Source organism: Oncorhynchus kisutch, linkage group LG27, assembly GCF_002021735.2.
Source record: "Oncorhynchus kisutch isolate 150728-3 linkage group LG27, Okis_V2, whole genome shotgun sequence".
NCBI classification, from domain to species: Eukaryota; Metazoa; Chordata; class Actinopteri; order Salmoniformes; family Salmonidae; genus Oncorhynchus; species Oncorhynchus kisutch.
This window is the reverse complement of record NC_034200.2, coordinates 5,343,047-5,365,622: the sequence shown is the minus strand read 5'-3', so window position 1 is coordinate 5,365,622 and position 22,576 is coordinate 5,343,047. Positions and strand designations below refer to the sequence as shown.

General features: G+C 41.1%; 1 protein-coding gene across 30 annotated transcripts in view; it reads left to right on the top strand.

Annotated features, from left to right (window-relative positions):
* Positions 1-22,576, top strand: part of mbnl1 (muscleblind-like splicing regulator 1) — a 104,781-nt gene that overhangs the window by 16,636 nt on the left and 65,569 nt on the right. For 29 of the 30 annotated variants that reach the window (XM_031806998.1, XM_031807006.1, XM_031807000.1 and 26 more), the window contains one exon: positions 17,958-18,807. In XM_031806998.1, the coding sequence (XP_031662858.1) occupies positions 18,631-18,807 (177 nt within the window). In that variant the 5' untranslated portion in view covers positions 17,958-18,630. Of the gene's footprint in view, positions 1-733; positions 844-17,957; positions 18,808-22,576 lie in introns of those variants that run through there. The other variant, XM_031806999.1, reaches the window with a different exon arrangement.

Genomic DNA, 22,576 nt, shown 5'->3' with positions numbered 1-22,576 from the left:
AAGGGAAAGATATGCTGGGGTTTGTTAGCTTTAGGTCTATGTGTGTGTTTGCTTTGGGGGGCACTAGGTTAACATCTGTTTGTTATGTCTTGCGCACACACACACACACACAGAAACAGAAAATGCATACCAGACTAAATACAGAAAGTCACACAATAGCTTCTATAACTTCTTTCTGTGGCGAACGCTAGAAGCAGGAATGTGTGTGTGTGTGTGTGTGTGTGTGTGTGTGTGTAGAAGGCTGTGGTTACTCCAGGAAGCAGGAAAGTGGATCAGTAGTTGAGATACACAGGTTCTATTCCCTCTGTCTGACTCAACAACTCAACATGTTGGAAACCAAAGGGCCAACCAGAGTGAGGCTTGGTTTACGACTAAACATAAAAAGGCTTGTCTATTTTCTCTAGCATTCCTTTCTCTCTTTCTCTTTACTTTCCTTCGCTCTGTTTTTTCACTTTCTCCTCCCAACTCTGACCGTCAGCCTGGCGGTGGTGTGGTTTTTAGCATGCACTCTCAGCGTGTGTGTGCTGTGTAAGGTGAACTCCCCGCCTGCTGCATGTAAATGATGTGTGACATGTGTAGCTGCTGCTACCTTATATGGTGAGCGCTGTATTTCAGTACAGTAAAGCCTTGCCAAACATTCCGGGTCGCGGGAGGAGAGAGTGTGTGAGGGGGTGGCTGTGTCTGTGTGTGTGTGTGTGTGTGAGTGTTTGCCTGCGTCTCTTTGTGTGTGTCTCACAGAGAGGGAGTAACTGAGAGAGTGCGAGAAAAAGAGAGAGAGAGAGCGACTCATTGAATGGAAGCTTTTTAGTTTGCGGCGCGGCACTGTTTATTTGGAGCAGCTAAGTAAGTGAATACTACTTTGAACGGCTGAGAGAGATTCACCAATGTTGTCATTTAACGGGTTTTACATGTGTGTGTTCAAGAGTAAAGTAACCCTGTTGTCTGTGTGTTATGATGAGAAGACATGTACTATAGCATTATGACTGGTTCTGCTGTGAAGGGAGACAGTTGCTGGTAGCTACTAGCTAGCACCATTGGGTCCTCCTTCTCTGGGTTTAGACTTTACAGTCCTGGCCTCTCCACTCTCTTCTCCTCCCTTCTGTTCTGTTCGTCTGATGCTTTAAGTTTATGGGCCCTGGCCTCTATTGTCTTCTACTCTCTTATCCTCCCTTCTCCTCTCCACTCAGTTCCCCATTGGTTTCCTCTTGGCGGTGTGTCTGTGGTTGAAGCACCAATGAGGAATTTTGTTGTTGTGAGTTAGATGGTTTGCAGTGGCCCATAGAGATGCACTGCTGATTACGTAGTGGGTTCTGCCTTTCCCTTATGGAATGCTTTTAATCTTTTTTTCATGTCCTTGATTTATACTGGAGATCATGCTGAGATTAAACATCTCTTTGACAAGGGAGAGTCGTCCCAAGACAGCTGTATTTATTCAAATGTATTTATAAAGCCCTTTTTACATCAGCCGATGTCACAAAGTGCAGTACAGAAACCCGGCCTAAAACCCCAAACAGCAAGCAATGCAGATGTAGAAGCACGGTGGCTAGGAAAAACTCCCTAGAAAGGCTGGAACCTAGGAAGAAACCTAGAGAGGAACTAGGCTCTGAGGGTTGGCCAGTCCTCTTCTGGCTGTGCCGGGTGGAGATTATATATTTTTATTGTGTTGTGATGTTCAGTTCTTCGTGGAATCATTTGCTGACACATTGCTGTGTGTTTATGTGTGTGTCTCCATGATGTGTGTGTGTGTGCATTTGTGTGACCATGCATTTTTGCATGTGTTTGTGTGCCTGTGTGTGTATATTTCATAGGTTCAATCATGTGTGTGTGTTTGTGTGTCTGCACATGTGTGAGTGTCTCCCTGTATCTCAATGATCTATGCTCTGACCTGAGGACAGGATGAGGGTTCCCTCTAACAGGTTAAGCCTTCATAGGGCGTTTGGGTCTACAGGCATGTTACTACCATGATACGATTGAGTTTGAACTGAGTTATGCCCCATATTACACCAATATCACACTCCATACTAGGCTGTCATGGCAACGGGGTAGCGGTTGATTCGATCGCTGCTATATGGCACAGTCCAAACTTTAATGTTTGTTCAAGGGTTTGGCAAGTTGAATAGTCAAATACTTACTTGCAGCTTACCTGGTTATCGGATTTCATTGTCTTAGTAGTATTATGTCTGGAATGTATGAAAAACATACTGTAGAAGAAATGACAGGCAGGGTTCAGCTGTAGCCTGATCTAAAGACAGCTGTAGTACTCTGTTACTGCAAGGCTATACTGCAAAGCTACTAGTAGAACAATGAATGTCATATTTTTATCTGTAAAAATCTCAGAAAGAGAAAACATTTTAAACTGACAGTTTACTTCAGTTATCCATTCTCATTTCATGCCAAACCCACCACCGGTGTGCGTGGCCAAAGAGCTCTATGTTCATGTCACTTGACCAAAGCACAGGTTCTAATCCAAGTGCCAATGCAGTTTAGCAAACTCCAATTTACATTTGTTGGATGACATGAAAATAGAGCTCTTTGGCCACACACACCAGTGGTGGGTTTGGTGTCGAAATTAGAATGCATGAACAGAAAAGTAAAATATGGTGGTGGATCTTTGATGTTATGGGGCCATTTTGCTTCCACTTGTCCTGGGGCCCTTGTTAAGGTCAACGGAATCATTAACTTTACCCAGTACCAGGATATTTTTGCCAAAAACCTGGTTGCTTCTGCCAGGAGGCTGAAACTTGACTTCCAGCAAGACAATAACTCCAAACACACATCAAAATCCACAAAGAAATGGTTAATTGGCTACAAATTCAATATTTTTCAATGGCCATCTCAGTCTCCGGACTTGAAACCCATTGAAAACCTGTGGTTTGAATTAAAAAAGGCTGTCAGTCCATAAGAGCAGATGAAGGATCTGGAAGGATTCTGTATGGAAGAATATCTAAGATCCCTCCCAATGTGTTCTCCAATCTCAGAACACATTTTAGAAAAAGGCTCAGCAACGTTATCCTTGCAAGGTGATGTATTGAAAGTTATTGAAAACAGGGGTGCCAATCATTTTGACCCTTACCTTTTTGACAAAAAACATCTCTCTGAGCAATTGTGTTAGTATAAAATAATATAATTTTGTTGCATACAATATACAGTGCATTCGGGGAGTATTCAGATCCCTTAACTCATAATGACAAAGCAAAAACAGTTTTTTTGAAAATGTATAAAAAAACTAAAACTGAAATATTACAGAAGTTTTCAGACCCTTTACTCTGTACTTTGTCAAAATACCTTTTTCCAGCGATTACAGCCTCAAGTCTTCTTGGGTATGATGATACAAGCTCAGCACACACGACAGATTTTTACCTTGTCAGCTCGGGGATTCGATCTAGCAATCTTTCGGTTACTGGCCCAACGCTCTAATCACTAGGCTACCTGCCGCCCCAAGTTTCTCACATTCTTCTCTGTAGATCCTCTCAAGCTCTGTCAGGTCGGATGGGGAGCGTCACTGCACAGCTGTTTTCAGGTCTCCAGAGATGTTTGAGTCCAGCTCTGGCTGGGCCACTCAAAGCCATTCATTGTCTTGGCTGTGTGCTTAGGGTGGCTGACCTGTTGGTTCCAAACTTCTACCATTTAAGAATGATGGAGAGCACTGTGTCCTTGGGGACCTTCAATGCGGCAGAAATGTTTTGGTACCCTTCCCCAGATCTGTGCCTCGACACAATCCTTTCTCGGAGTTCTATGGACAATTCCTGTTTTTGCTTTATCATTCTGGAGTGTGTGTGTAGATTGCTGAGAATTTTAAAAAAATTATAGAGGGCTTCTGTTATTTGAGCTGGTCAGTCTGTGATGCTAATCCTTTTGAACGCTCCTTTTTAAAAATGTATTGTGTAGTGGAGCTGCAGAAGTGTTGCTCTCCACTTTCTGGAGGATCAAGTTTTGAAATCAGTGGAATTAGAATATGATAGCTAACGAGATGGAGAAAACACCTCTCTCTGGATTACCTCTTCAAACTAAGGTCAACCATGGTATGGCATTCCTGACAGGGAGACTCATCCATCATTTATGATGATGTATACAGGTAAGATAGTCTAGCATTAGCTAGCTACATTTTCAGATATTATATGTTTCTAATTTTGACAAAGTGGTTTATTTCAAGCTAAAGTGTACTGTTAGCTAGCTAGCTAATGTCAGCTGGCTGGCTCCCTAGCTGATGTTATTTTTCGTATCCCAGAGCCGTTTGCTTTGCTCACGTGACGTGTTTGATCTTACACTTTGTTTACCTAGCTAGCTACATGTATTAAGCTAAAGTGTACAACACCCATTGAATATGGCTGGTGTCAGTAAACGTTGGCAAAAAAGCATAATGGAATTGTTGCCAGCAGAGCTGGTTAGCTGTTTTCATGTTATACAGATGTAAAGCAATCATCGTCCAGAGCGTCAATTGTGCGCTCAGAGAGCGAAACGAGGTGGGTGGGGCTAAAGCTTAAGAGGGTGTGAACGATGCTGTATGGCTGTAGACAAAGACGAGCTCTTCACTAGATACCAAAATATTCAAAGGCCATTTTCTCAAAAGTGAGTTTACAATTTTATCAACTTTCAAGGCAGAATTACTTTCTTATTGTTCCTAAACTACAGTGTATGATATACCATTTTGTAGCTCTGAGTCTCTACTTTTATCCAATGTAAAAAACACCATTTCAAATTTTGCTACATAAGACCAATTCCAGGTGGTGAGTCACAAATGGGTAAATGATGTTAGTTTCTCGCGGCAGACATACATAAACAGAAATGTACAGAAATGTATACAATAATACCGAAGTTGACATTCGAGGTGTGACCATTTAAGCTAAATGGGTATCGTTAACATTAAGAAAACATCCCTAACTGAAAAACGGTGGGGTTTTAAAAAAAGTTATCACAAAACTACCACTATCAGGTCCTGATCATCATCATAAAGGAAGACATTTAAATTAAACAAATACCATACGCAACAATGCTGTAACGTTAGGAGGCAGGGTTGGGCTCAATTATGAATTGTAGAATTGACTCCCATTGATCATATGAGTTGAAATTCGATTTGAATTAGCAAACATCCCACAGGATGTAGAATTTGAATTTGAGTGTGAGTGACAGGAAGTATAATTGAATTCAGTGCAATTCAAAGAAATTCCACTCAGTCATATAACGAGAGTTTTATTGAATCTGACAGGTCACACTTCCAGATACCAAACAATATATCACTTTTATCTGGAAACAATGCTTAGAATAGCCAATTATATTTCCACCAACCATTTCATTTGTTTGGCTTCTTTTTGAAGGCCTCAGGGTCAACTTGAGGGTTAAAACGAATGCAATAACATACAGGTTTTGTTTTCCTTGATCATTAATTTGAAGTTTGTCCTGAAAATCTATTGTTTCAACAATATTTTATATGCATGTATCTATGTTTTATGGACAATATGTTCATTTGTATAGACTTAACTTAATATAGAATACAATGACATTCAAATTTGTCTTCTATTTCACTGAATTCAGTTCTATTTCCTTAAATTCAGATTTGAATTACAATTCTGTATCCTGTTTACTACTTGAATTCAAATTCAAGAATTGTATTGTAATTCTTGAGGCATTCTCAATTCAATTCTGAATTGAGCTTAACCCTGGTAGGAGGAGAAAAAAAGCCCATTGTTTTATTAAAAGGAACTGTAATGCATGAGGGAGAGAGGGAGCTTGGGAGGGGCTGTGCGTTGTGTGTCTGTGAGAGGGGAGCAGAGAGGGGTAAGAGAGATAGCAACCAAGATGACTTACGCTGGTAGACTAACTTATTGATCATCTCATCTGATTACATACTACCTGTCTTGACTGCAACAAACCGAGATAAGCTAGTTAAGATAGCTAGCTAGCAAGCTAAGGTTAGCTAGGCTAATTGAGTCTACATAACTTTAACTGTGTGCTTTCTCCCTTTCCTACAATTGGACAACAACAAGATACACGCGCCACTCTCGTGAGTGGCCATAGTACTGATCCGAGTACACCATACAGTTGAATGTAAATGCATTGGCCACAGACAGAGCAATAACAGATCTGTTATGGTATGTGCAGTTTAATCCCAGACTCTTTAACAGCCACTGAGACACTAATGTAAACGTGAGCCGATAGCCTTCTCATTAGACCATAAGAGAAGCCATTATCCTCCATGTGTCTGTTCATGAGTTTAACACATCCGTGCACCCACACACACACACACACACACACACAGTCATTCCGACGGTCACTCACATGGCCACACAGTCGGACATTCACGGCAGCTTAAACACACAACAGGGTACATGCCAGCGTGTGTGTGTGTGTGTGTGCGTCGTTAGTGACTGTGTATGTGGGCCACACAACAGATCTCATTGTCTTCGGATCCTCTGTTTGCTCTCATTGTAATGAATAGCCATTGTTTGTTGTGCGACGCTAACCAAAAACTCTCACTCTCTTGCTCACACAGAGACAACAGACACACACACACACCACTTCGCCCCATGACAAACCAGGCATATGCTGCAAGAGGCAAGAAAAGGGGATCTGATACTGAGGATGGTTATTATGACGATTATTAGGAGTAGATCAAGTAATTTTGTGTGTTTTGTATAATACTCACTGATGATGTTGATGATAAGGAGGATGTTGAAGGAAAATATTCAATTGGCTATGAGGAAGGTGTTAGACCTGTCCAGTATAAGACCCTGTGCTGTATTGCTGACCTAACCCAGTGAACCCATAAGACCGTGTTTGGTCCCAGACCTGTCCTTGGCCTGCGGTCATCTCTCTGGTCATAAAAGCTCTCAGTCAACATGGGAAGTGGCGTTGTCAAGGAAACCGTGTTTACTCTGGGATATATGGCTCATGGCTGTGTGTCACAGTGGTGTAGAGGCGGCCCTAGATAAAGTTGCAGTGTGAGTATAAGTGTGTGTGTGTTAACTTAACTGAGAATGTGTGTGTGCGAATGTATGCGAGTTAGTTTGTGTCAGTGAGTGTGTGTCAGGGTGAGCGAGGGTGATATTGACTTCTGATATTTAAAGCACACCAAACAGCCAGGGCTGCGTTATTGCGTTTCCTCCAATGCCTTCAACTCGAAGGCCTATCTCAGCACACCATCGCCCTGACTCTGACTCTGTGCTAGTACCACTCATTTACTAAAGAACAGGCTGAGGGAAATATAGTGCTGCTGTGTCTTTTTATTTCTGTGAACTGTGCATACAGGCAGCTCTCAGGAAAGCTAGTTTCGTTTTGCTAGCACATGCTAATAGTTTGGCTAACATCTCAAATATTTCAGTTCTCTGCTGGCACTATGCATACTTTTCTTCAGACATGCACTTTAATAACTTGTATACTCCATTTTTATGCTTTGGAGGGTGGAAGTATGCAGCTAGAAGCTCGGTTTGTGATTGATGCACAATGTTTAGCAGGGCAAGGCTAATTATCTAGCTAGCATCCAGTTATTCCTCAGGAAGCCTTATCATAACTGTGAACCACACCCTTGGTTTTTGTTGACTGCGAGGCAGTGATAGTGGTTTAGTCACAATGGCAACTCCTATGCCTTCCTGCACAATTCGAACGTAGCCTTGAACGCTGTAGCTTTCCATGTTGTCAGGCTGTCCCCCTCAGAGTCAAAATAGTAGGCTACGCTACATAATGGTTGTCACCTCACCTCCATAGCTTATGAACCTTGTTGTGATACATTTTATAGATAAGGACCTTGTTTTGATTTAATTAGACATATTCTAACACTAAAACCTATTGGCTCCATACTTGCAAACATTACAAAAAGTTTCAACTTTAAATAACTGTCCAGTGAAAATCTCACTTAAAGGTTAATATTCTGTTATGTTTTTGATCCATCCTATCCTTTGTGGCCAAAGCATGAAACCCCCATTTGTATCCCAAACAGACGGTTTAAACAATGCTTGCTATTTCGTCATAGAGGATGAGCTGGCTAATCAGCAGTCTACTCGCATGAATATCTTTAATGACCGGTATATCCAAACACCATTCTGTTGTTGGGGTACGCACACACCATTCTGTTGTTGGGGTACGCACACACCATTCTGTTGTTGGGGTATGCACACATCATTCTGTTGTTGGGGTATGCACACATCATTCTGTTGTTGGGGTATGCACACATCATTCTGTTGTTGGGGCATGTACACACCATTCTGTTGTTGGGGTACGCACACACCATTCTGTTGTTGGGGCATGCACACACCATTCTATTGTTGCGGTATGCACACATCATTCCATCAGAGAAAATCTGTTTTTTAATATACTTAATTGCCATTTTTTGGAAGGAAATATATTTCACTCATATTGTAAGTCATATTTCAGAGAAATTTGGAAACACTGGACATTTACAGTGCCTTGCGAAAGTATTCGGCCCCCTTGAACTTTGCGACCTTTTGCCACATTTCAGGCTTCAAACATAAAACTGTATTTTTTTGGTGAAGAATCAACAACAAGTGGGACACAATCATGAAGTGGAACGACATTTATTGGATATTTCACACTTTTTTAACAAATCAAAAACTGAAAAATTGGGCGTGCAGCAAACTCTCTCCAGAAGTTCAGTGAGGATCTCTGAATGATCCAATGTTGACCTAAATGACTAATGATAATAAATACAATCCACCTGTGTGTAATCAAGTCTCCGTATAAATGCACCTGCACTGTGATAGTCTCAGAGGTCCGTTAAAAGCGCAGAGAGCATCATGAAGAACAAGGAACACACCAGGCAGGTCCGAGATACTGTTGTGAAGAAGTTTAAAGCCGGATTTGGATACAAAAAGATTTCCCAAGCTTTAAAGATCCCAAGGAGCACTGTGCAAGCGATAATATTGAAATGGAAGGAGTATCAGACCACTGCAAATCTACCAAGACCTGGCCGTCCCTCTAAACTTTCAGCTCATACAAGGAGAAGACTGATCAGAGATGCAGCCAAGAGGCCCATGATCACTCTGGATGAACTGCAGAGATCTACAGCTGAGGTGGGAGGCTCTGTCCATAGGACAACAATCAGTCGTATATTGCACAAATCTGGCCTTTATGGAAGAGTGGCAAGAAGAAAGCCATTTCTTAAAGATATCCATAAAAAAGTGTTGTTTAAAGTTTGCCACAAGCCACCTGGGAGACACACCAAACATGTGGAAGAAGGTGCTCTGGTCAGATGAAACCAAAATGGAACTTTTTGGCAACAATGCAAAACGTTATGTTTGGCGTAAAAGCAACACAGCTCATCACCCTGAACACACCATCCCCACTGTCAAACATGGTGGTGGCAGCATCATGGTTTGGCCTGCTTTTCTTCAGCAGGGACAGGGAAGATGGTTAAAATTGATGGGAAGATGGATGGAGCCAAATACAGGACCATTCTGGAAGAAAACCTGATGGAGTCTGCAAAAGACCTGAGACTGGGATGGAGATTTGTCTTCCAACAAGACAATGATCCAAAACATAAAGCAAAATCTACAATGGAATGGTTCAAAAATAAATATATCCAGGTGTTAGAATGGCCAAGTCAAAGTCCAGACCTGAATCCAATCGAGAATCTGTGGAAAGAACTGAAAACTGCTGTTCACAAATGCTCTCCAACCAACCTCACTGAGCTCGAGCTGTTTTGCAAGGAGGAATGGGAAAAAATGTCAGTCTCTCGATGTGCAAAACTGATAGAGACATACCCCAAGCGACTTACAGCTGTAATCGCAGCAAAAGGTGGCGCTACAAAGTATTAACTTAAGGGGGCTGAATAATTTTGCACGCCTAATTTTTCTGTTTTTGATTTGTTAAAAAAGTTTGAAATATCCAATAAAAGTCGTTCCACTTCATGATTGTGTCCCACTTGTTGTTGATTCTTCACAAAAAAATACAGTTTTATATCTTTATGTTTGAAGCCTGAAATGTGGCAAAAGGTCGCAAAGTTCAAGGGGGCCGAATACTTTCGCAAGGCACTGTACTTTAAACTTTTTTTCAATATCCGCATCAGCCAATTATTATCGTCAATGTAGTTGTACGTAATAAAATGCTTTGTTGATTCATTCTTGCACAATGTGATTAATTATCAGTTCTAAACATGTATTTTTCTTCTCTATGCTCATTATCCCTGTGCGCATATGACAGACAGAGGAAGAGGCGACGTGAGAGGATATAACCTGTTATGGTATGGCCATTGTCATTGAGGTCTTCCATCATACAAAGATGTGTCCTCTATCTCTATGGCCTGCCCTGTCATTGGCTAGAATTGTCCCACCTGATCTCGCCTCTTCCCGTCTTTGAGGACATGTATTTATTTATGTATTTCCATTGTTAAAGCGGTCACTTGACTATCTTGTCAATATAACAGACAATATTTCCCAGCCCTACTCTCCATCTCTATTTCTCTCCATTTACTCCATCCTTCCACCAGTCTATGTGACCTTGCACCAAGTTCTGAGACCTTGGAGCTCGAGGGACTGTTACCGTTAAGGATTCTGGGACAAAGCAGACCAGACAGTCATATTGAGGGCACAAAGATGGAGAAGTGTAAATGACTGTGTGTGTGAGTGTCTGCGCGCACGTGTGTTTTTCGTATAGATGTGTCCTTGTGTGTTGATGGGAGACAGTTGAAGGAAATAGACAGTAATATAATTAAATGCAGGGAGTCGTGAAGTAAGTGACACGAGATGTCTTTGAATAAATATATCAGTAGCGGTAAAGGAGCGCTGTCCAGGCATGATAGTGACTTAATGAGGCTTATTTATCTCATTGTCTCTGAATAATGTTGTATATGGAACAGTTACCTATCAAATGCTGTTTGGGTCAGTCAACGTCTTGTTATGTAACGTTTCATAAACTAATGGTCCAATCAGGACTTGAATATGACTGCATGTCACTTAATACTTTAACATTATTATTTTACGTAGTGATTACACTATCATTCGTATTTCATATGTAACATTAATTCACTGGTACGTATGCTATGATGCTGGTAAAGCTTTGTCTTGCGTGCCTGTGCGGCAAACACACAATCTCTTGGTCTACAGGTCAGAAAACAAACTATAGCTAGCTGATGGATGCAAATAATATTCTCCCCCCAAAACATAGCTACTGAAACGGATTATGTTTTTTTTCTATCTAGTTAGTTAGCTAACTATCTAGCAAGGTGTCACCATCGGAATACCCCAAATTTATAAAGCAGTTTTCTTATTTGGTTGATGGTCAGACCTGGTCAACCCACTAGCCAGAGTATGAAGCTAGCTAGCTGCTATAGCTTGGGGCAACAGCTAGCTGGCTAGCTTGTTTAGTTCATTATCTAGCTAGCTAGTTATTTTCATGAACTAAAGTTTGGTTTCAATAAGAGAACAAGTGGCTATCTAATAGTCACATGGATTCCTAAATAGTGGCTGCCTAATAGTCACATGGATTCCTAAATCATTGCTAAGAATATTGACAATGACTGCAGTTTCTGGTCATTGTTTTCAGGCTGGTTGCATTGGTGCTAGCTAGGTACCAAGCTACCCCAGAAGTTGCTAATAACACATTTCTTTTTTTACCTTTATTTAACTAGGCAAGTCAGTTAAGAACAAATTCTTATTTTACAATGTCGGCCTACCCCGGCCAAACCCTCCCCTAACCCGGACATATGTATCAAATATATTTCTGAGTGACTTTGTCATACTGCAACCGAAGTCAACGTAGTAGGGAGACAGCCTACCTCCAGTTTACAAACTGTCATCGATGTTAACAAAATGCTTGATGGCATATAACTTGCAGGGGGAATCTTTTCATCTTTTTAACAAACCCTCAAATCTGTGAGTTAACTTGAAACAAATAAAATAGTACAGTCAAATGTAACATGGTCAATTCATAACCACTAATAAGAATTATATAGAAAATTATGTTTTTCAAATGGAAAAGGTTTCTATTGCGAAGTGACAATGCACATCTTGCTTATGAGCGCTATTTCTCAAAATGAGAGGTAATTTGTTATATTGGTATTTTTGGTAGTATTATAAACCTTAAAATATCTAGTTTCTAGAATTAGAGAAGAGCTGTTTCTATGAACCTTAGGCAGTAGGCCTGCAAGCCTGTTTCTCTCCCCAGTCAGAGGCAACAGCAGCAACCTATCCTCCTTCTTTATGCCTATTTGAAGGCCAACATTGAGGATGGAAAGCACTAATCATGTTCATGCAACCTAATAATCACCAACAGAACACATCATGAACCAACTTTAGTTTATATTTCTATTTGAAAATCTACAACAGAGATTGGCCCAGTCTAGTCTTCATTGCAACATTGCACAGCAGTTTCTCCTTTATGATTTTTTTCATTTTGATTTCAATATGGTAGGGAAACCAAGTACTGGTGTTTGTATGTACTTGATGAGTAAAAGTTTGAATTATTAACTACAATTGAATAATTGTGTTGTGCCTATACCATATTGTTTGTGAAACAATAGTAGCAGATCATGCATTTTGGAAAGGTGAGGGGGAATGGGGGGGGGTCACAGGATGTTCCCCATGATGAAAGGGGGGCCATGAGAGAAAAGGTTTAGGAAGCATTGATCTAGGTAATGATTAGCACAAATACAGATTGGCATCTCCATGCTTAAGCCTATTTATTTATTCAATTATGCTGGGCTACAGGTGCTAATGTGTATTGGTAAATAGCACAGCAAGCCTGATGATATGGACCGATATGTTGTTAGGCTCATTTATGGAGAGGGTAATGATATTTTAGATGGTGTTAGCATAATGTTTATTTTAATTCATTTTGGAGTTGTAAAGTCATCAGAACTGACTTTCTCACAGTCGTTCTACAAACAAATGACACGCCAAGCGTGGAAAGGGTACAAAAACGGGTTATGACATTTAAATTTAGTTAAATCAGAGGTATGGTGGTTACTTTCTGAACTGTTAGACCAACTTAGACCAGCAGTTTAAAGTAATACAGAAATTATTGGTATTTCAGTTATGGTTGAAAAAGACTATACATTTTTTTTATTAAAAGACATATTGTGTGCTTAAAAAATAAAAAAAAGTATTTTATTTTATGCTAATGATATTGCTCAAAAAATAGATTTGTTTATCAAGTATTGGACTCGTAAAGCTTAATAAAGAGCAGTGATTGGCCATTGGAAGGGATCTTAGACCAGATCCCTGATATCCTCAGTCTGCGCTATGGACTGCCCTCTTCTTTTCAATTTACAGTTTTTTAATGGACTTCAAATTCAGCGCACACAACATTCTATAATACAACTGTGTCATTTGACGTGTGAAATTAAAAGCTCATTTGATGCATCCAAGTGTTATTTTGACACATAAAGACCTGAACGGCCTTCCATAGCTACCTGCCAAGCTGACTGACTACCACAACCCACGGAAACCATGGAAATGACTGGAGAATCTGACACACATTATAGTCAGTAATTCATTAATTTGATTAGTAATCAAATTGAAAAGAGTAAATTGCTAATATAATTTGTCATTGAAGTTTGGTTTCTAAGGTAAGGAATTTAGGGATTTATTTCTTTAATTTTGTGTTGAGCTACTTTGTGTTAATTTCCTATTTGAAAATGTATCCACCTCACTAGCGTTAAAATTAGCTATGAGAAAGCTTCAGAAATAAATACGTCTTAACATCAACACGCTCTGAAGCTCAAACTACATCCACCTCCATAATGAAACAACAGACAGACGTTTTCAATGGAATTAAGATGAAACATTGTGCAGCAGTTTTGAAACAGATTCAAAGTCAGATTAGAAAATAATGTTTATTTTCTGTTTGCTGTTTTGGGCTTTTCTCTTTCGAAAGTGTGTATTCCGTTCGGTGTCTTCCTGTCACGCCCTGATCTGTTTCACCGGTCTTTGTGCTTGTCTCCACCCCCCTCCAGGTGTCACCCATCTTTCCCATTATCCCCTGTGTATTTATACCTGTGTTCTCTGTTTGTCTGTTGCCAGTTCGTTTTGTTCGTAGGACCTACCAGGATTTTGTTTCCCTGCTCCTGTTCCTTGCTCCTGTTTTTTAGTTTCCCGGTTCTGCCCGCCCTGACCCTGCCTGTCGTCCTGTTCCTTTGCCCCACTACTCTGGATTACTGACCTCTGCCTGACCTGACCCTGAGCCCATCTGCTGTTCAGGTGTCTTATACCATCTCTGGATTATTGACCCCTGCTTGCCTTGACCTGTCGTTTGCCTGCCCGTTTAAAGAATACACTTTTGTTTCTTCAACACTGTCTGCACCTGGGTCATACCTTAAAACGTGATACTTCAAAGTATGTGTGTGTTGTCTTTCGGTTCCAAAGTGTCTATGTTGTTATCATTCAGTGTGTTTGGGTTCCAAAGGTCATAGTTGTCAACCTTAAGGGCCCTTTTCATTTGAGCCTGCATGAAGTCATCCAAGGTGAAGCCTTGTTTACTCAACCCCTTCATCTCTCTCTCTCTCGCTTTCTCTCGCTCTCTCTCTCTTCCCTTATCCCCCCACACACACTCTCTTTCTCTGAAACTATGATGCTCAGCTCTCTGTAAAAATATTTCCATGTTTGCCGGGTCATGGTGACACATGGTGTCCTTCAGAGATGTGATACAGAATGTTGCAAAGTGGTTTTGTAGCATTGCTGAATGTGCATATCATTGCTGAATGTGCACAACCTGTTCTAGGAAATTGAATTCTCTTGCGAGGGTGTAGCACTGGCCCTGCTCGGATAATAAGAGGGGAAACGGCCCCTGTGACTCAAATCCCATCGGGCACAGATGTCAGTTCAACGTCTAGTTTTGATTTACTTTTGGTTGAGTTGTAAACTATGGTGAATTCAATGTGAAATCAATGAAAACTGTAATCATGCCATTGGATTTAGGTGAAAAGTTTGGAGAAAGAAAATACAAAATTCCCTAACGTTTATGGCTTTTTGCCATCAATGTGCACTTTTTGCAAATCCAATCAGTTTTACATGTTGATTCAATGTGATCACATAGATTTTTGTTGTTGAAATTACATGGAAACAACCAGTTTTAGCCCAGTGGGATGTATCAAATTCCCATGGCAAACACAATAGTTTCATTATGCACCTGTACATAGCCCACCTATAATTTAGCCCAAACAACTACCTCTTTCCCAACTGTATTTAATTTTAATTGATTTATTTATTTTGCTCCTTTGCACCCCATTATTTTTATTTCTACTTTGCACATTCTTCCATTGCAAAACTACCATTCCAGTGTTTTACTTGCTATATTGTATTTACTTTGCCACCATGGCCTTTTTTGCCTTTACCTCCCTTCTCACCTCATTTGCTCACATTGTATATAGACTTGTTTATACTGTATTATTGACTGTATGTTTGTTTTACTCCATGTGTAACTCTGTGTCGTTGTATCTGTCGAACTGCTTTGCTTTATCTTGGCCAGGTCGCAATTGTAAATGAGAACTTGTTCTCAACTTGCCTACCTGGTTAAATAAAGGTAAAATTAAAAAATAAAATTATAAACAAACACTTTTCACTAGGGCTGTCCCTGACTAAAATACATTTTAAACGGTGTATTTTTCCATATATAGACACACCCGATGTGTTTAAATAAAATCAACTATATGCTTGTCTGATGCTGTGTGATGAAATAAGATACAAATGACTCAAGAGGGAGCAAGAGATCAAGATAACCAGAAGAGAAAAACTTTAACCTGACCCGACCATCCTCCTCCCGTTCCTGCTGGCTTTCGCAGATTCTGCCATTACTCCTGAAGTTACTTGTAATAGGCTACACGAGGAGTCGGCAACCTTTCTCATGTGGAATGCCAATTTATCTAACAATTTCTACCAATCTGTGTGTCAGTTATGGTTTTCATATGCAAATTTTCGTGGAACAGTTTAATTTAAGGCTTCGTGTCTCACAATCATTGTCATGTGGTTAATCAAAATTCTATACAAATGTAAATGAAAATGATACAAACCTAAAGTTACTTCTATTGCCATCTATGTAAAATTAGCCTACACAAATCTAACAGCCTGCAGGTAGAAAATATCCTGATAAAAATAAATATCCTATAAATCACATTGGCTGATTCCATGTCTGCAACGAACTTGAAACATTGTATCATAGTTCAACCAACTTTTGTGGGTCCAGCCCAAAGCTTTCTGTAGCAAACTTGCAACATTGTATAAAATCTTCTGGGCCCTCAGAGTTTCCGCCCCAGTGAGCTCTGAATAGACACACACAGCTGTAGGCTATTTTGCGCAATAGATAAGAGCTCATCAGGTATACCTATTTTATGACTTTCCACTGGATCAGAGCATGACATTTTTCTTTTACACCCCCCTTTGTTTTTATACTGCTTCCACTCACTTTTTTCCCCCACCTATGCATAGTTACTTTACAAGTTACCTTGACTAACCTGTACCCCCGCACATTGACTCAGTACCGGTACCCCCTGTATATAGCCCCGTAATTGTCTTGTGTTACTTTTTAATTTGATTTTGTAAATATTTTCTTAACTCTATTTCTTGTTGGTTAAGGGCTTGTAAGTAAGCATTTCATGGTAAGGTCTACCTGTTGTATTTGGCGCATGTGACAAATAAAATAGATTTGATCTGATATACGTTATCAGGTGCCCGTCCTTATTCAACATTGACAGTAGCGCTCCAAACAAAAGACAATGACTAAATTGACAAAACACTTAAATGGAATGAAATAAAACAAAAATCACTTCTCACAAGTGTAGCATAGGTTGTGCGCTCTGCAAACTACGTGTCCACTCTGACAATGAGAGCATTAAAATACTGTAACAAAAGTATAATGCATTAACAGAAATGACCATGACCAACAGTGGGAAAAGGGAATTGACAAGTAATCATAGGTACTGTTTGGCCAGTGATCTCAATCTGTGATTTGACTCTTTTTACATTCTTATAACTAGCACTTCATTAATTGGTGGTAATTCACTGTGATGGTATAATTACTTTTGGCATGTCGTTTTATTGTAGAGGTTTCATTTCTTTCTGGACATGCTTGAGTAGGTTTCCTTTCTCAGGAAGCAAGGTTTTATTTGATCGGTTGTGAAATTTGGTAAATTGTGCAAGAGAAACAAACTCATCATCATTGTCTGCTTCCAGGAATAAGATAGTTGTCATGGCAGGGAAACTGATTATCTTGGCCTGGGCTTATCTCTTTCTCTCTGGCTTTGGGTTTCTTTTTCTCACTTTTTAATTCCCCCTTTTCTCTCACTCTCTCTCTCTGACTCACTTTTTAACTAACCCTTTTCTCTTCCTCGCAGGTTCTCCTCCCCCCTCATTTTCTCCTCCCTCTTTCTCTCTCTCTCTCTGGTGGCAGTCAGTCAGCCAGGTCGACCTCGCCTTGGCTCCACCCCTCCCATTTACCTGGCACTCGGCCCAGAATGTTGCTGCAATTCCGCCCACTCTCATTGGTCCCCGCACACACACACCGCTTCTGAGAAAGGGAAATTACCACCCTCCCCTCCAGTTCCCGCTGCTTTCGCTCTCTTTCTCTCTTACTTTCTCTTTTAAATAGATTTGCCACGTCTGGTTGTGCAGTGCTCAACTGTAAGTGATATGGGGTTTGATTAGATTTTCCGACTGAAAGAGTGCTTTGTACATGCTGTTTGTGTGTGGTATGGCGTGGTGTGTGTGTGTGTGTGTAATGTTTGTGGGAGTACGGAGGGTGAAAGTTTGATTTGTTTTAGCAGACACCCTTGCATGGCTGACATTTCTACACATTATCTGTTCCCACAGCTGCATAGATGGGTTCTAGAGACTGAAGAGAATGAATAAGGGAAAGTAGCGTGCTCTTGGAAAATAACTATATCATGCTCTAGGAGTTTCCACTGAGGAATGAATGGAGGCATAAATCAAGTCTAAATCGATTCTGTGGAAGTATATATCCCCAAGCTAATGTCTCTCTCTCCTTCTCCCTCTCCCTGTCTCTCTCGTTCTCTACAGAGGAAGTGCCTTCCCTGACATCTGCTGCAGCTTCGATCCGCTTCTAGAGCAGAAGCTCCACCCCCCCCCCCCCCCCGCGCCTCGCTTGCTGCCACGATAACGCGAGCACAAGGATACCAACCACACCCCTCGTCACGGCCCACGCCTGAAAAATCCACGCCCAGACCTGCACCAACCCCATCGTCACCAGGCTTACTGCCCTAAGCCTTCACCTGCCCTCCTACCACCCTACCCCAGAAAGCTTCTCTCCTTCTGGGCCCAGCCTCTCTCTTTCAGACCCCTCAGTGTCTCTAATCTCCATTGATCTCCATTCAGTCACAGCCTACAGCACTGTTGTAGTCAGGAAAGAAGGATCTGAAGAGTGAACTTTTCCTCTGGGTTACATGCTGAATTGTTGGTGAGATACAAGTTGAGACAAACAGTGGTAGAGTCATTCTCTGCTCAGATCATTGTCTGTTGAGTGTGTTCTCAATGCTTTAAGGAAGGTAATAACATACACACAACAATTTTAAAACACATTTCACCTATCGCCTTGATACATCCACTCGGATCTTTCAGAAGAATAAGGTGTAGCAGACATATCCAACCAAAGGGGACACACACCAACACACACATCACGCTTTAGCCCGATTCGGACGGATTACTATTATTTCCCTGGACTGTCTTTGTGACCATGGCGCACATGAACATGGCGCACATGCGGGACACAAAATGGCTGACACTGGAGGTGTGTCGGGAGTTCCAGAGAGGCACGTGCTCACGCTCCGACCAGGAGTGTAAGTTCGCCCACCCAGCCAAGAGCTGCCAGGTGGAGAATGGACGAGTCATCGCCTGCTTCGACTCCCTCAAGGTAAGAAGAAAGGTGATACGACACAGGATGAAGCTGTGGGCTACGGCCATATGTGGTGCTGTGATTTGATTGTCTGGCATAATGAATGATCAAGGGGTCAGGGGTTAAGAGAAAGGAGAGGTCCTGGGGAGTTTATTGGTTTATTGTTTTATTCAATCTGATAGTTGTAAGGCATACATTAGAAACAGCTACCCTGCCTGGGGTCCACACAGAACACAACACAATACAGAAGCACATGCAAACCGACACAACAACATAGAGACATTAACTCACAGTTTTAAAAGTTAACTCATACCCACAGGAGTACGAAGCCTGAGAAAGGTTTTGACTGAATGAGCAATGAAAACACCATATTTATGGTGTGGTTTCAAACAGCACTGTATAAACCGAAACATTCTCTCAACCGCCAACATACATTGTGTATTGTCATGAATACGTTTTTTTAACACAGTGAGGGGTTCTCATTCAAATACTCGTTTCAATGTCTCACATTGGGATTGGCTGCAAGCAGATTACTACCATAAAGAACAACGAACAACACGATGTCTGTCGGAGAAAGGGTGAACACATTTAAAATACCAAAATGTGGGACAACAGGATGATTTTACAGGACAGTGTAGTCTATATGAATACAACATGTTGGCAGCATCGCATGGCAATCATTTGATCTCAATTAGTTTCATGGGAATATGCATTTAGATCTTCTTGAATTACTTTTTTGTGAGCGAATTAGAGCAGATGGTGTTATCAGACTATATAGTCTTCCTGGAGGACTATATTGTTTCAATCTAAGCAAATTCTGCTTAGTGGCGAGCGCTGTTGTATTTTGGCCGCATGAGAATTTATTTTTGACTACAGTATTCCGAAGGTGGTGTTTTTGATGTGACGTTAATACTATGCTATTATATTTGGTTTTGTTATGTAAAATACAAATGAATCATTATGTCATCTTCCAAGACGTTGATTCAGCTTTGATCTAACTTTACTAAAAGATGAGCACCATTGTGAGAAGAGCACTATTGTGAGAAGTGGCGGAATGCACCCCTGCTCAAAAATTTGGTGATGCAGAAACGAGAGACGTGTGGTTGTTATGAAAATATGGGAATATTTGGCCAAGGATACATATCTGGTTGGTCTCAGGGAATGTAAAACAGTCAGAAACTGAGATTTAAAACGAGATTGAGTGAAGTAGCAGCAAATACGTTGAATAATGAGCATGGAGAGCCTCACAAGTTTGATGAAATTACCTTAATAATCATCTTTTAGTCTAATACGGCTATTTACTTACTTGTAGCTTTTTGTCAGAAGCACATGTTTTGTAAGTAGTTAGGCATAATGGTCCTCTCCAAGTTTAGCTGGAATTTAGGCCCAAAATATTTGAGAAATGTGATTGGTTGACGATGGGCCTATGACATTGGCCGACGTATCATCTTCCGCTGCACAGAATATCAGATGTCAACAACAATTTGAGATATGTCTTTCCCTGACAGACTGACCAGGTGAATCCAGGTGAAAGCTATGACACCCTTATTGATATCACCTGTTAAATCCACTTCAATCAGTGTATATGAAGGGGAGGAGACAGGTTAAAGAAAGATTTGTAATGCTTGAAACAATTGTGTTTGTGTATTGTGATTGTGTATGTGTGCCATTCAGACAAGACAAAATATTAAAGTGCCTTTGAACGGGCTATGGTTGTAAGTGCCACGCACACCGGTTTGAGTGTGTCAAAATCTGCTGGGTTTTTCACATTTAACAGTTTCCTGTGTGTATCAAGCATTGGAGTCAACATGGGCCAGCATCACTGTGGAACGCTTTCGACACCTTGTAGTCCATGTCCCAGCGAATTGAGGCTGAACAAAATTGCACCCCATTTTGCCTGAATTGAGGGCAAAATGGGGTGCGACTTAATATTAGAAAGGTGCTCCTAATGTTTTGTACAATTAGTGTATATATTTTCATAAGCACAACGTAACTGCAAGAGACAGGATGGAATGTCTGATTGAAATACGGGACAAATCGACTTAAAAAATGTTTTGTGGTGTTTGAATTTCATTGATAAAATGCAGGACATGATTGTTTGGTTGCGGGACTCAGGAAAAAGGGCAAAAATGCGGGACATGTGGTCACCCTAGTCGGAGACAAACAGGTAAAGTGGCGAATGCGGTGAGCCCCTTCCTCTTTATAATTTATAAAGCCTGTTTCACGTTAGCCATAAGCATTATGTTGCACAGAATGTCATGCATTTCAATGGGGGCGTCAAAGTGGAAACGCAACGCCTCCATGCAGTTGAAGGCTCCCGTTGAGACACAGACACCACATACTTTTACATTTGTCTAACTTTGCATCGTCTTCCACCCAGCCAGAGTACGTGGAAGAACAGGAAGTTACCAAACCACAGAATAAATGAAAATGTATGGTTTTCGGTGATGGCTTTCTGCGATAGCTAGCAGCGTGTGAACAATTACCCATTCCCATAAGTGAAACTAATTTAATAGTAATGTCAAATAATACACAACTGTTTGGCCAATTATATTATATGGCTGTTGCCTCCCGTTTAAGTTGATTGTGATGATAATTCTTAGGTGGAGGTCACTAGGTACAATGGTATCTTGAACCTAGCCTAACCTTTAGCAAGCTAGCTCTGCAGTGCAAGCTACCTTGACTTGCTATAAAGTTAGAGAAACTGGTTGAGAAAAAAGTAACTAAACAAAACATATTTTGTTATCACCTGAAACCATATATCCTGTCTAGAATGAGAAGGTCATATTTTGCAATCTCCCAAAATAAATGGGATCTCTGACAAGAGACAGGCTCTCCTCCAGCTTGCGTTACAAACACTACACTTTTCTATTCCGTAACGGGGCAAGACTTGACGTACTGCGTAATGATGTAACGGAGGAATCAGGCGCCACTCGCCCGTCATTCTCGTTTAGTACATCGAATGTTCACTTTTGGCTTAACTGACCGTGTTATGGTCAAAAAAGACTCAAGAAGCAACGTTATTCATGTGGTTTTCTTCAGCTAACGCGGTGCAAGCACATGTATAAACCATTTAGCAATAATTTTCTCCCAGCATTATGATGGGCCCCCGTACCCCATGGGAATCAAACATACTCAGTCTGCTCTCGAACGAGTGCTGGAAGTTTTGTAAGGTTTCATCAAGTACTGGCCCGTGCTAGCTTAAGTTACGCTACTAGCCCCACGGCGAACTGTAGCTAGATATCCACAATCTAGCGATTGCTAGGTTAGCTCTCGTATTTAGTTTACCTAGCATTAAGTTGCTTTGTGCATACTAACTGAATCAGTCCCACAATGTGGTGATCCGGTCCACGAGATGGCCTTAAAACAGTCTAGCTAACGCGGTAAGGCTGGCTGTACTAATGCTAAGCAAAGTGCTCATGCGGCCTACCTCAGCTAGCACACCGCTAGCTTAGCTCTCTTGCATAGTTCAAATAACGTTGTCATTTTGTGTTTACTTACAAGAGACTCAAAAACCAGGTCAGCTATGCTGTCAAGGCTAACCTTGCCACCACCTGCCCCGAGCAGACTCCACATCATTGGTGACTCGCCGCAAGAGCAGGGACCTTGCGTGCATGCACAGTACAGCCCTGGGTCTCGTCCACAGTTACAAAGGGGAGCATACTGCAGTTTGCTATGGAGCCACCCGTTTTCAACAGGATGCTTGCTTCAGTAGCAAGTGGGGACTTAGCTTGCATACTAGAGCAGGAAATCTCTTCTCTATTGGGCAAAGGGGCAATACCAGCGG